The 16,126-nt window shown below is 35.8% G+C and overlaps 1 protein-coding gene across 1 annotated transcript; it reads left to right on the top strand.

Annotated features, from left to right (window-relative positions):
• Positions 1–4,162: 4,162 nt before the first annotated feature.
• Positions 4,163–15,036, top strand: LOC121429591 (AMMECR1-like protein). Its single transcript, XM_041626697.1, has 5 exons — positions 4,163–4,561; positions 7,241–7,351; positions 9,093–9,207; positions 13,727–13,817; positions 14,753–15,036. The coding sequence occupies exons 1-5, from the start codon at positions 4,275–4,277 to the stop codon at positions 14,935–14,937; spliced, it is 789 nt and encodes a 262-aa protein (XP_041482631.1). The 5' UTR covers positions 4,163–4,274; the 3' UTR covers positions 14,938–15,036.
• Positions 15,037–16,126: the final 1,090 nt, after the last annotated feature.

The raw sequence follows: 16,126 nt of genomic DNA, 5'->3' as shown, positions 1-16,126 counted from the left end.
ACTGACCTGACAAGTTTTACGTGAAACAGTTTTGTGATACAAAAATAACTATCGTTAAGGAAATGATCTGATCGAAATTACGACAAAACGCTTAAGACCTATATTCATACCATATATAGATATAAAGAAGTATCGTCATTTAGACCTGACTACATCTACAAGAAAGCCTATGGTATTTCATTTCATTTCATTTATTTATTTATTTATTCATTTTTCCAACAAACTTTATGATGCGATAATTGCAATAAATAAACCATAACATCAGAAAATATAAATGACATAAATATTCGAATAAACCAAATATAAAGAATATACACCTGATAGAGAAGATAATATTTCCAATTTGATAATAATAATATGCAGGATATTTAGCTCGAAATGAAAATGTTAAATGAAAATATCACAACTCACAACGATGATTATAATACTTACAAATAAGATATCTGCATCTTGAATTGAGAACATTTAATTGCAGAACCGTATGGAATCAACAATCAAGAAGGGCAGCTGTATTCGGTCCATGCAAGAGCTCTCTACACTGGAGAATAATTGAATGGTCGAATTGGCAATGTCTCTCACTTACGGAATCAATACAATTTTTGTTATGTTTTATAGTGTCGGGGCATTTTTCCCGTCCGGCCATGGAAAAGACACCTACTTTTGTGGGTTATTAGTAGAGCGTGGAACTAATTGTAAGGAATATTTTTTTTTAATATTGTTCGAAATGCTTTTGTGTCGAAACGGCATGCGTCGTCGCCAGTGGCGTACCCAGGATTTTCCAATGAGGGGGGGGGGCAAATTCGCCCGCCAAAAAAAAATTGACAAAAAAGGGGTCTTCAACCACAAATAAAGGATTTCGTACCAGAAAAAAAAGTGACAAGCAAAAAAAAAGGGTCTTCAAGTTCAAAAGAGGGGGCCACTATAATAATGTATGCAAAAATGAAGAGACCGATGACGTCATCCACTTACTATCTCTTTTTTATTTCATTAAATGTGTTACCATACTGCAACAAATATAACAATTAAGATTTACTTTTATATCTGATTTCCTTTTTTATTACGGGAAATAGATCAATCATACACTAAAAAAAATCTTACATCTCTTGAAGTGTCAGTTCTGATTACTCCATAAATATATATTCAAAATGATATGTATATCCAAGTTGGCTGGCAAAGGTTCCTTAAATGAATGTCCACAGTGCTGACGATGATGAAATTGATGTTGAAATACGATGAGTAATAAGAGTTATACTATAACAAGTTGAAATGTCTGTGAAGAAGATGTTGATGATGATTAACAGTCAATTTCAGCATTTCATGGGTTGAAAGGCGTTCATTAAAACAGAATGATGATCTGATAAGAACTGATAATTCCTCTCTCAAAGTAACTGCAAACAGTTCATTGATGGCGTGCAAATAATTTCATAGAAGATTAATGTTGTATTCCAGTTGGGAATAAGCTATGCTCTGACATAAAGTCTGGTGTAAAACTCTTGAGTTCTGATATTGATATGATGATGTAGAAACTGCCAGCTTAGATATATAAATTTACACTATTCTGGAACCAGTATTGTCTATAAAAAGATAATTCTGCCTATTTCAAGAGAATTTTAGAAGACTCTTGAAAGACCTCAGTGAAATTAACAATGTAAACAATATAGCTAATCCTATTGTCCTTTTTCACTATACCATTAGGAGTCTTTACTGTGTAGAGACTCTATTGTTCATCTTTGTACATTCCAGAAATAGCAAAAATTTCGCGGCCTCAGCATGACTGACAAAGCTTTACTGAGACATTCTGGAATATTCTTAATTATTATGCTATGAATATCTTTAAGGGGGAAATAGCTAAAGAAATGAATGTAATTGCTCTTACAATTATTATATATATAAAACATATGAAATATGCTAGTTTTCTACTCATTGTCAAGTGAAACAAAGATAAATACCTTTGTGAACATGTGGAATTAGCATTATGGAAGCGTCGTGGTGTATAGCTGTTCTGACTCATGCTTTGCAATCAGAGGGTTGTGTGTTCGATCGAATCCCATGCACCATTTCACTCCACAACATGCCACTCTTCACCCAGGTGTTACCCGGTAGGATATGCGAAAGCCTATGTAGTATGCCTAGGAATTGAGTCTTGGAACCAGTGGCGGACCGTGACCCGGATGAGACAAAGCACTGGAGGGGCACAGCATTGTTCACAAACAATACAGTGCCCCTCCGATGCTTTGCCTCCTCCGGGTCACGGTCCGCCACTGCTTGGAACTCCTCAGGGAGTGGAGGAAGTGCAGACACTGTGTGCGGGCAGGTCACAATCCGATCGATGACAGGGGTAATAATAATTACAATGTTAAGCGCTTAGAAACAAAGTGTATAAGCACTGTAACTATTATTTTATTATATCATTTATCTAATACTGTATATGGTTCAGTGAAGATGTCAAATCTGTAAAAAATAAAATGCTGAATTATTCAAACAATAAAAAACAAGAAAGTGAGTGAGGGACATCATCGACTGTCTCATTTTCATATCACTGTTTTGTGAAAAATATACTGAGCGAAATTTACAAATTTTACATGTGATTTTGATGAAATTTTCAGCGTTATGCTACTTTTATTTTTTTCTGTTTATTCATATCAACATTTTTCTAGGGCCACGTACTGCAGCTTGTTATTCTCTGTTAATTATGAAAACTGTACATCATCTGACACAAGAGGTTGCTCTTTTACTTTCCCGTTGACTTACATTAAGTTTATTGGGTGCTTCTGTTTGGCACTGAAAATCAAGCACGTTTACGCAGAAATGGGGGGGGGGGGGGAGTGGCGGACCGTGACCCGGAGAAGATGGGGGGGGGGGGCATAGCATCGTTCACAGACAATGCAGTGCCCCCCAATGCTTTGTTACGGTCCGCTACGGGGGGGGGGGGGACAGGACGTGTAAACCCAGTTACAAAAAACAAAACTAGAAAGCAAGGGAGCGAAGCAACGGAGCTCTTCATTTGGCCCATTTGGGTGCTTTTTGCATTTTTTTCAAGTGAAATTGAAAGATTTTGTGCATGTTTTTGGTAAATGTTGTGAAGATTTTCAGTAAAAACTGAAGTTTTCACAATTTTTGGCCCGCGGGGGGGGGGGGGGGGGGGGGCAACTGCCTCCCAAACCTTTCACTTGAGTTTCTTGAGTTAAGGGTCCGAATGTGCAGCCAATATTGCCTTGTGTACTGAAAGCTCTAGCTCGATCTGAATTGCAACAAGTTTCGTATCATTGTGCAGACTCATTGTTTCGGCCGCGGTGAAGGCATCTATAGGCTGATAGATGGGGGTGGGAAGATGATGAGGAAACATCCAGAACTGACTTAACGCTAAAAATTTGTTGTCGGTAAAATGAGCATTATGTTGTTAATATTTCACCCAAACAGCTTATATTTCCACCCCACCCTATCTGACTGAAGTGTACCCCTGTATATATATATATATTTTTTTTCTTGTAAATTTTTTTCCCTGTGTCCATCACAAAATTTCAGGTGGACCCCCATAAATTTTTTGGCTTCCGCCGCTATTGAATACACCAGTCGATGGAATGTAATTTATCAGAAGAAGAAGAAATGTGTGGATGTGAAAATATCGCATGAAGTTCGGACTGGGTAATTTGAGCCAGCCAATTCTTATGGTAATGTATAATAAAAAAATATTCTTAAAAGCCGTTGATATATGCAGGCATAAAGGAGCAAATTCACATGACAGTTCTTTTACTTTTAGAAGATGTTAGTATTTATAGAGAATTGGCAAGTGGAAAGACTTTAAATAAAAAAGAAAATGACATGCTGGTTCGACATACACACAGTTGGGGCAAGTTGAGCCATATTTGACATCATATTTTTCAAAGGTCACAAAGAATTTCAGTGTGGGGTAAAGATTTATAGTGAAAAATATTTCCCAAGAATCAAATTTAAAGGCAAGGTACTTATTTCTACAATGTTATTGGTCATATCAATTCTAACATGCATAATGCAAAAAGTGTCACAACTTACCCCGCCTTCCCCTATAATATAGCCCTTCATGGTTATTGTTGTCCAAACTATTTGGCAAGGTCGATACTTAGCGATGACCTCATTCTCTTCACAATAAACAAAGCTCGCAAGATAAATTTAACCCGTCAGCTGAACCGCAGACTGGTAACCTATCTCTATACATAGTAGGCGAGAGTCACAATGAACTAGGGATCGTTTTGTTAGAACAATCTCCCGTAATAACTTAATAGACTACTAGGAAAATGGCGACCGGCTGCTGTGGAGTAAAGCGTCAGAAAGTTTCTGCTCCTCCCGAAAATGAAGGAAATCACCATGGATCTTCAACGTCATGCTCAACTAGAGATTATATTCCGTCTCCAAGGAACGGTTCGGCAGTTATACCTCGACCAAATGGCCTTAGCAACGGACTGAATTCCAGCCTAGCCCGTATTGTGTGTGAAGAGATGTGCTATTTTTGCTTCGAAACTTTGAACAGACATCTGCACAACGAAGCTCCAGCACCTTCTCCCAAATTCACCGATAAACCTTTGTGAGTGTCGGGGCAGTACCAATGTCAGTGAATGTGACGATAGCAAAACAGTTGCTGGTCAGCTGAAGTGGTGTCATACATAGGCAAATAGAGATGATATAGTCTAACTGACAGAAAGGGGGAAAAACAGAAGATAGTCTACGGTACCACATTGTGCAAAATAAAGCGAAAGCAGCGCGGTGAATGGGAAGTACCGTATGAAGTCGAGCCGACTTCAATCAAATTCAAAATGATAGAACTTTGATGAAATTTAAACAAACTTTCAAAGGCAGAAAAACAGAAAACAGCCTTAAGTCTGATTTGAAGTTACACTTATAAAGTGGAGGTTCACCCAGGTGAAGTCGAGCTGACTTCAAATCATATTAAAAATGTAATAGATCTAACGTTAGAAGTTAATTTGATGAATTAAGCAAAATTTTCATGGCAGAAAAATCAGATGTTAGTCTGATTTAGAGGTTCACCCAAATGACAAATTGGTTTTGATAAGTCGATAGTCAACTGTCCAAAGCAGAAAAGTACAGAAATTAGAGTAGAGAAAATTGTAATTGTGAAGATTTGATGAGAATTTGCCAATATAAATGCAGTTACAGACTTCTAGATGTTTAATTTTGTAAGTTTTGGTTTTGACTTTTGTGACGTCTTGGTTGAGCATCTACATATACAGTTCATATAGCCAGGGGCGGATCTAGGATTTTCTAAAAGGGGGGGGGGCAAATTTTGTGGAGGAAAATTTTGACAAGCCCCCCCCAAAAAAAATAAGGACATTTAATACCCGAACAAATTTGACCAGCAAAATAAAAAAGGTTTTAAAAAGGGGGGCATATGCCCCCCAAGCCCCCCCCCCCCCCCCGGATCCGTGCCCGATGTAGCTCTTCACTCCATCCATGTATATGGCATGTCTGTGGTGTTAAAATTTTAAAAAAAGTACTGTAGTGATTTTTATATCTGGTGGGTTTGTAGCTAGAGACACTTTTCCTTCATACCCCTTCCATAAAAAAATGTATATTCACATTCCAATAAAGATAATTGGAATTTATGAAATTTTTATTAAAATAATGTATACATGTATGGGAGTCACTTGCATATGAGATGACAAACTGTCTTAAATGATTTTCCAAAATTTTACTGATATTTGTTATCTGAATGTGATTTTAATTGTCTTTCAACAGGAATCATAACTTTTCCTTTCAATCCATTTCAGCATGTTTATTAATGTGAAAGGGAATCTGGGAAGGTCATGCTATTAAAGTTGGATTTCTGCTCATTACACTTCATGGCCTTTTAAAAGAATGTTTGGTAAGCCGTTGAATGTTTGGGTGAAGTTGTGCCATCCTAAATGAACATGAAACTCTGAACATGTTAGCTCGTGTGATAGCAAAAAAATCAAAGACAAAAATATCAGTGAAAGTTAGAGAAAATTAAACAAATAAGAAATTTATATGAGCATTTGAATGTTGACATTACTAGTGATATGTCCTCCTCCCATTGGCAATGCACTCAGTTGTACAACTCCACCAATTACTTTTCTAAATGTTTTACTTAAATTGCTATTTTTATCAAGTCCATCGATAGATCAGGGATTTTTTTCATAGGACATGCTGTAAAATATGCCATGGACAAAGTCACATTAGTCACATTGCCCATTTACTAGTATTGTTATATGTTTGTGTTTCCATAGCATAAGTGATAGACAAACAATCCTCATAAATTTCTTATTTGCCTGTCAAATTGTTCTCAAACTTTCATTGATCTTTGATTTTAATGTTTTTTCATACTTGTAAACCAACACGATCCAAGGGTTTCATTCTCCTTGAAAGCTACAATGTAGTTGTTGCCATCAATTATTTAATGAGAAAGTCTTTAAAAATAAAATCAAGGTTTACTGTCATCATATCTTTGGAAATCTCTGATTCAGGAACACACACTTAAAATGTTAGTAAGAAATTATAAAATCTAAGCTAACAATTAATATGCACATGATGCACTGATGTGCAGATGGGGGGGGGGGAAGGGTGGGGGCATGGCCCTCCTCAAGCCCCCCCCCCCCAAGTTTCACAAGCAAGGAAAAAAGGAGAAAGGGGAAGAGTGAAATATGATATTTCATACATGTATAATCTGTCAAAAATTAGAATATCATTAAAAAGGTGTTTTTTTACACATGTGCTTCGCTTGCTCGCAACAGAAAAGGTAGCAACTGTTCACAATGGCCATTATAGACAAGTTCTACATTACATGGGAGACATTTTTGGGGCCCACATAAAACAGTTTTCACTACATATACCTGTGGCTGACGAGACTTGTTTGACTGTATTCTCCTCAGACCCTTAGGCCTACTCTGAAATTTGGGTTGATTGAAATTCTGGTCTAAAGTTGTGGTTCAACTATGGATAGCCAATTGTGGCATGAATATCTAACGGTGCAGGTGCAATTTTTCAGTTCATTTGGCATTCAAATAGTTCATAGCAATCTGGAAAGAGTAAAACTATTTACAGATTTCTTCATTATTAAAGCATGACGAAAGAGCACATAAAACGCCGAAATATGCAATATAAGCAGTGTTAGATTGGCCTTTAATACGGAACTCTAGAATATTGTCCTGAGAGGTCTTGGCTCTCGGACACAGCTCCATTCTGTGCTTATAACTTGTCTCTGTTTTTGTCTTCCTCATTTCTATTTCAGTCCACTATTTGTAACATGGAAAATAGGTAAAGAAAAGCGTCTACGTGGGTGTATAGGTACATTTACTGCTATGAATTTACATGACGGTCTCAGGGAATATGCAATATCTAGGTAAGTCAATCAATTGTAAAGGGGTCTGTTTCACAAACTTTTTTTTTATAAAGCTTTCTGTTGTGGTCTTAGGGAATATGCAATATTTAGGTATTAAAGTCAATCGATTGTAAAGGGGTCTGTTTCACAAACTTTTGTTTATAAAGCTTTCTGTTGTGGTCTTAGGGAATATGTCTGACGTTTTTTACGACATGTCCAGTTTTAGCTGACAGTTACCATAGTAACGGTACTTGTCAGTTCATCACATTTAGGGAAAGATGTGACAACTTGTCAGACAAAATTTGACGTTGATGAAAGTGCTCCCAAGATTATGCACAACATGTGTTATTAACATCTTCTACTTTGAATTTCGTCTAGTCAAACAGTTCTGTTGTCCCAAGAAATTTGACTTAAGTACATGTAGAGTTTACCTGTGTGATATTTGTAAATTCATAGAATTCTTGTTTCCCTGAACATTGCCTACTGAACCGAAAGGTCTCTGTACAAAACTTATGGGAATCCAAGAATTCAGTCATCAACATGTTAATTTATGATCCATCAAAATGTGACAGGCATTTATTAGAAAATTCATCCCTCATGTAGAATATGATAAAAGAAAGGTACTGTATCTAATACATATTGCTCAATTCCAGTCTTTTGAAAGGTCATGCACACAGGAATATTGGAAAAAAAGCTTTATGAAATGCACAACCCAGGTACAACATATTTTCTAATTCTTTCAGTCTCTTTGTATTTCTTTAATCCATCTTGTAACAGTGGATATAATTTATGATAAAGAGCCAAAAGATAAAATCACAAGATTCATTCTTATGAAAATTATCTGAGTTGTACATTGTAATGATGCTATTTGGAATGGTACTGTAACAGAATATACTCGTCAAAATTTGGATCAATTTGGTTTGATCTCATTTGCCACTGTGTATAAATGTCAAAAGCAATATCTCAATGAAGGAAAATGCAAGGAGCAATTTTATGATCTTCATAGTTAACTGCATGCTATGAAGTGCATGTAAATGTCAAATTACATGCTTGAACTACACATGCCTTGCAGTTCATTTTATTGCCTTGTAATACTGCATGCCCTCTTTATTGTAATGAAGCCAGGTACATTGTGTTACAAGCACTACATACAATAATTGTACAAAAACCCTTTACATGTTGTATGTATCTTGTCAGAAGTGGTTTGGACGACAAAACACAAGTTGCACAACAGTTTATTGTTCAAAAAATGTTCGCGGCTTGGATTTTAATATTTGTTAGGACAAAGCCTCTTTACTCTTTAGGAAAGATATTCCAGCACAATATATTTAAAAAAATGCACAATAAATCACCAAGGCAAGGCAAATGGCAGGCGCATTGAAGTCAAGGAAATGGGCGGTGGCTACATGTATGGCCTTTGCATATCTCATTTGATTGCTTGATTTTAATTTCAGCTCTTTACATGTATGATGTCATGTTTCAGGGTTTGTTCAAAAGTATATCCATGTACACCACTTCCAAAATACTCCACGCCCATGCCCAACCCGGCCCCCCTATCTTATGTAAATTTACATTATGAAGCAATTTCCAATCTATATTTGAAAGAAGAATTAAAGAGCAACCTACATGTATGAAGTAAAGATATTTGCTTGTAAAAAAACTTCACATTTTGCTAAAATAATTGGAATTCTTTTTTTTACTCCTGTTGTGCTACATGTATATTACAAATAATTCTTTATTGTGGTCTCTTTTTTACCTCCAGTGCGTTTAAAGATACACGTTTTCAACCTATAACCAGGGATGAGCTATCACGCCTTCATGTCTCTGTCTCCTTGCTGCGTCATTTTGAAGATGCCAAAGATTGGGAAGATTGGAGGGTATGTATGAAGTGCTGAATTTAATATAATTGTTTGATGATTGAATAATTATTAATTTTAAAGGGGAAGTTCACCCTGACAAAAAGTTTATTGTAAAAATAGCAGAAAAAATAACAAAAAATATTGCCGAAGGTTTGAAAAAAATTCATCAAATAATTAAAAAGTTATTAGAATTTCAATTATTTGATTTGTGACGTCATATGCGAGCAGCATTCCTACATAGCGAATGGTAAAACATCAATGAAATGTCATTTTCTCAGAAAATTGAAAATGGTTTTCACTGTAACTTTTGTATATCAATAGACAAATCATTTCACACCCGATCATGAAAAGAAAATAAAATTAAGTCATCAGGAACCATACAAAATTTGAAATTCATACATTTTACATTACATAACACATGGGACAGCTGCTCGTTTATGACGTCACAAATCCAAAATTTTGAACTCTAATAACTTCCTTACTCTTTAACGGATTTTCCTCAAACCTTCACCAATATTTTTTACTATTTTTTCTGCTATTTTTACAACAAAGTTTTCTTCAGGGTGAACTTCCCCTTTAAGGATACCAAAGAATGGGAAGATTGGAGGTTATGTATGAAGTGCTGAATAAGACATAGTAGTAGTACATGTCCATGTAGATGGTTGAACTAATTTATCTTTTGTGTTGATTTGAAGCTAAAGATTGGGAAATTTGGTGGGTATGTATTAAGCGATGAATTTAACATAGTACATGTAGATGGTTGAATTAAATCATCTATCTTCTGTCTTAATTTGAAGATGCCTAAGATTGGGAAAATTGGAGGGTATGTATGAAGTGCTGACTTTGTGCATTTTATAATTACATGCATCCAGATTGCGCCCTTATGAACCCACTTATTCACAGTAATCCTTAGAAATTGGCCGGGGGGGGGGCAGTCAAATATATTTCGTTACACACGCATGACCAAAAAAAAACGCGTTTAAAGGGGTGTTTTTCCAGTTTTGGACGCGGTCTGCATGTGGACTCATTAAGGGTATCAAAAACACGGATTTTCAAGAAAAAGGGTTTTGAAAGACTGGTCAATGGTCAATCGCGGGGTCAAACGTATGTAGGGTATGTTTTTTTTCCTAAGTTTTTTCCCCAAGGTCATATTTTGGCTACATCTTGTTTAGGGGCCAAAATGTGTAAATAAATCCCACGAAAAACTTGTTCAGGGGGTATTTTGCACACAGAGAAAAACTCGTTTAGGGGGTGTTTGGAAATTTCTTGGTCACGCATGTGTACAGCAATATATTGGACTGCCCCATGCATTATGGGAAGTTCACCCCGACAAAAAGTTAACTGTAAATATAGCAGAAAAAATAACAAAAAATATTGGCTAATGTTTGAGGAAAATCCATCAAATAATTAGAGAGTTATTAGAAATTTAATTATTTGATTTGTTATGTCATTTGTGGGCAGCTTTTCTACATACCTTTATCATATACATGTATGGTAAAATCAACGAAATATTTTTTCAGATAATAATAATAATAATAGACAGTTCTTGTATAGCGCATAACACATTATGAATAACGTCTCTATGCGCTTCCAAAGGACTTGGATATTATTACCCTGGCTTTAGCCCCGCAGCCTTTTTACAGCGCGGTGGCATTTCAAGGAATAAATTCCTGCCAATGAAAATGTTTTTTCTTTTTGTACCTTTGACAGTATATTAATACACAAATAATTTCACATCCACTCCTAAAGAGAAAATTGAAAAAAAATGAGTCATCATGAATCATATTCAATCACTAAAAAAAGAAAAAATTTATGCACTTTTAGTAACATACTATTAACATGTACACGTATGATGGGGCAGCTGCTCATTTGTGATTTCACAAACCCAAAACTTGAAACTCTCCTAAATTTCTTAGATTTTCCTTGGATTTGAACATCCCCTTTTTTAATCACAGTGTTTCTCTCACAAAGTGCATATTTGAGCAGTGTACTATACAGTTTTCCTGAGATTGAACATTATTCTTCCATATGTTTTGGATTCAAAGTCAGATGCAAGGATGATTTGCCGTAGCTTAATCAGATCTGTCGCTAAAATCAATCAAACTTTCTATAAACGTACACTCCCTTCTTCTGTTTGTCAGAAAGGAAAAAAAGCATGACAGGAAAGATTACTCATTGTTTGGAGTTTTCCAAATTCCAACCTCTCTTTTTTGTAGCTGACCTCACTGGTGAATTGTGATAGTTCGATATGCCCAAAGCAATATTTGTTTTCTACTCGTTCTTTACCCTGGCCTCCAAATAAAAGCACTTGAGTTGACTCAGAGGTCATATGATTTACCTGTACATGTTGTTTCTTTTAGATTGCCAAAATTAATCCATGACCTTAAATCTATCTGTCCTTGAACTTCAATGTACATGTACAATGATAGTCAAATACATATTTTTAAGAAGGATAACAAAAGTAATGAACATATAAATCTGATGCATCATGCTTTAAAGATAAATGAAAGTAGTTGCAGTAAACACTGATTTCATGAGAAAATCAGTAAAGCAGGCTTAATTGTCACTATATCATCGAGGATCTAGATCTGGTACAGTTACATAAACTGAACTTTGTGAAATCTTGAAATCTACGCTGAAAAATGTTCACACTGAAGATCACCAACACAGATATAGTGCATGTGGACAGTGTAATATTATTGCTTTGAATGTCGGCCCGACGCTTGACCCGAATCCCGTGCTTATTTGCTAAATTCTCAGCATTTACACAATTTCTTCCAGAAACATTTGGCACATATATGTTATTTATACAAACAGACACTTTGGTGGTCATTTCATTGGATTCTGTATGAACTCATTTTGAAATCGTTACCATCCAACTGGTATTTATCTTTAATAGAACAGTCTGATACATGTACATACACCTTCAATTTTTCCCTGGGTGCCTGGCAACCATCAAATGAAAGTGTTTCATGAAAAGTTTTGTCAGTGAGTTTTATATTATTTGCTCTCTGCCAATCAGATGCAAAGATTTTAGTAGCTGGGCAATTCCAAGCAAAAGCTGACATTTGTTTCTTGAAAATGCTCCCCAGAATTGTTAAAGCTATAGGAAAATATTTGCAGTAAAATACTGATTTTGTGAGAAGGTCTGTAAAAACAAGGTTAAGTATTACATGTATATCATCGTGGATCTAGATCTGGTACAGTTACATAAACTGAACTTTGTGAAATCATAAAATATAAGCTGAAAAACGATCACACTGAAGATCGCCAACACAGATAGGCATACGTGGGACAGTGTATTATTGCTGGAATCAAAACTTGACGGAAGTGACGAAATACGCTCTTTATTTTGCTGATTTCTCAGCAATTACACAATTTCTTCCAAAATCCTTTGGCACATATTTTTTATTCATACAAACAGACACTTGGGCGGTCATATTACTTTCTGTAAAAAGTAATTTTGAGATCGTTACAACTGGCATTTATCTTAAGAGTTCCGTGGATGAAGCTGCAGGCAAAATGAAAATGGTGATACAATTGTACATGTAGCAAATGTTGGTCATGTAAACAAAACAGTACATGTATAAAAGCATAATAGGACTTCGAAAAGAAAATTTGATCTACATGTATGTAGGGATAATTCACATCCGTATGAGGCTGCTGTGGTGTGAGTTTCCTATTTCATTTTCCATCATCGATACCAGATAAAAATCCCTTCCAAGTCCTCCTGACAGATGTTAAGAATGTACATGTATTTATTATCTCTTGTGACTAAGCATATTTTATGTGTAGGTGACCTTAAGACAGTTATTATGATTCTTAATCTATTCTTAGCCTTTTGCTGTCCTTGATTTACATGTATATTATAAGACTGTCTAAAGTCTGCTCACAGTCTCATTGAATTCATTTTCTTTTTTATTAGGAGGAATCTGAACTTCGGAATGAAAATATATTTGATAATAAATTAGAATTAATGTGAAAATGTTGTTACGTTCTCATTTTCTGTGGAGGTACATGTACATGTAGGCTGGTGCATGGTGGGATGAGCAAATGCATTGGCATTATAAAATGAAAACAAGACCAAGAAATGTGGTTTCATTTTTTTTCTTTATTCCTAAATTAAGGTTTATAACCAACATTTCTGTATACATGTACATGTCATTTGCTTTCCATGGATGATGGAATTAGGATGTAATTTACAAAAGCAAATGGGTCAAGTGATTTATTACCAAACTAACATTGATAGTGGAGTGAAGAATGCAAAGCATATTATTTTGAGACTTTGAGTGTGTCAGAAACTGTGTTGGTATGGTATTGGGATATTACATGTATGGTGTTATCATTTCTTTGTACACTCAAGTTTAATTAGAAAGGTGCGGGGGGGGGGGGGGGGGAACTATCGTATCTGTCTGTCACCTTTGATTAATTCTAGTTTGTATTTTTTTCCTTTCTTGTATACAGCGCATCATGAGAATTAAATGGAAGTAAAAATGTAAAAACATGATTTTTTCCTTTGTTTACCGTGTACATGTAGGTTGGTACCCACGGAATTAGGATAGAATTCTACAACGACAAGGGGACCAAGAAATCTGCCACCTATCTACCTGAAGTCCCTCCTGAACAGGGTAGGTGAACTGTTCTCCCTGATTACCTTGAATAGTGGCAAAAAATGATATGCTCTTTAATCAGTGGTGGATCCATAAGGGGACATGTCCAACCCGTGTCCCCCCCCCCCTTTTGAGAGTGATGGTCAATATATTTAGATATTTATTTTAGATATGCTGTCCATTCATAGACAAGTGTGTCCCCCTTTTGAGAGTCATAGCAAATATTTTTAATGGCATATATATGTTGTCCAAACAGGTGAGGACCTTTTTTGCTTGTCAAATTTTATGCAGGACAAAATGACCTCCATTTTTTACTGAGAACCTCTTTTTTGGCTTGTTTAATTTTCCTTGGGAAAATGTGTCCCCCCATCCTTTTTGGAAAGTCTTGGATCCGCCCCCACCTTTAATGCTTGACATACACGGTAAGCCTACATATATGTAGTATGCCTAGCAACTGAGTCTAGGTTGGAACTCCTGTTGGAATGCTCTCCAGAGAGTGGAGAAAGTGCATACATTGTGTGCGGGCATGCCAGGATCTGATGACAGGGTTAATAATTATTACAATGTAAAGCCTGTCGTGGGCTATATAAATGTCACACTCTTGTTATTATTTATAGACCCCTATCATGAGATTCTTGATGTACTTCTAACATGCATCTTTTTTTCCCTTGATGTTATTTTCACTGTATCTCTGTAGGGCAATGGCAGTTACATAAAATATGTATGTCCAACCCCCTGTATTTGGGACCTTCATGAAATTTTCTGTCTCTGATTTCATGTTCTTTTGACAGTATGTAATGTTTTCAGAGGACCATTACTTGGTCAGTTTATAAAGTGACGTAAGACTCGAGAAAAATGGGGGTCGGACGTACAAAAAGGTTCAATGGAATCGCTCTTTAGAAAATCATGGACTAAAGTTTTGTTGATTTTTTTTTATTCCAATTTTCATGCAGAGTGGACCAAGAAGCAAACTATAGACCATCTTCTGCGTAAAGGAGGTTACACGGTACCGGTAATACGAGACGAGTTTCGCCGTACTATACGTGTCACCCGTTATCAGAGCGAAAAACTGACCCAAAGCTATGCAGATTACACAGCCTACAACAACGGTCGCCGACAAGCCAACGGACATATTTAATGATAGCTTTCCGTGTCACCTCTTCCAGGTGGCAGACTTGTTACCAACTTTCATCCACTTTTTATATGTGTATTTTTAATTGGTGTTTTAAAGATACCTTAGGTTTTTTTTAAAGATACCGTAGGAAGTCAAAGGGAGTGGATTGTGAATTAATGAACTTGTTTCAGAGATGGTAGAAATTTCCTTTTTTTTCTTGTAACCTGATGGATTGTGTAGGAGTTTGGACTTATGTGATTAGCTAGATGGGGCATATATTATTGCTTTTGATATACTTCTTTATTTTTGTTGTCTCATTCAGATTTGAAACAGAATTCTTGTTCCAAATAAATAATTATCGGCCCAAATGAACATATTTCCATGAGATTACAGTCATATTGAATCCCTGGCAGAGGAGCAACCAGTTTGCTTGCCAAGTAAAGAATTATTTATAGATTGGTGTTGATTAAACATATCCTACTTTTTAATTCACATATTTTTTTTCCAATTGGATAATTTTTGTCCTTATAAAGGTGACATTGGCCAAGCCCTTTTGTACAATTAGAACTGTAGCCATAATAACTCAATCAACTGAGACAAAATCTTGTTTACAGTAATAGATAACACTTTTGGAGAAATAGGCAAATAGCCCACATCATTTAAACAGCTTCCGCTGCATTTTGATGTGCAAATGAGCTATCAAATGCAACACCTTATTTCTAATGGGCTTGATTCCTTGATTTCCAAATTATAAAAGAAGTTTTTCCTTCATTTGTTCACAGATTTTAACAAATTTTCCTAGTTATATTATTAATATCTTTTCATACATTCAGTGGAATACCCACTGTAGATAATTATGATGTTCTTGTATATCTTTCTTTTAAAACCACAAGAATATCCACTTTTTCTAACGAATATTAATTAACAGGACTTATTTAATTACACCGTCTATTTGGCATCAACACCGCGACTCACCATTTTTTCCCCAATGAAGTTACTTACTGAAAGTTTGCTTAATTAGGAAATGTCCACTTCCTACGAAAGGTTTTCCAATATTTTGTTGTGTATTATATATATTGAAACTCAGGGTGCTGTGTAGGTACTTTGCTTTTAAACCAAGCCCAGGTCTGCTTGGCTTGGTGAAATGTCAGGTTTTGGGCAATAGGTGGTTTGTTCATGTATATTCCCTTGCCCGATTGTCTCTGTTGGATGA

The sequence above is a fragment of the Lytechinus variegatus genome, chromosome 16 (genome assembly GCF_018143015.1).
Source record: "Lytechinus variegatus isolate NC3 chromosome 16, Lvar_3.0, whole genome shotgun sequence".
In the NCBI taxonomy this organism is placed as follows: domain Eukaryota; kingdom Metazoa; phylum Echinodermata; class Echinoidea; order Temnopleuroida; family Toxopneustidae; genus Lytechinus; species Lytechinus variegatus.
The sequence above is the reverse complement of the archived record's forward strand: the minus strand, read 5'-3'. Positions and strand labels throughout refer to the sequence as shown.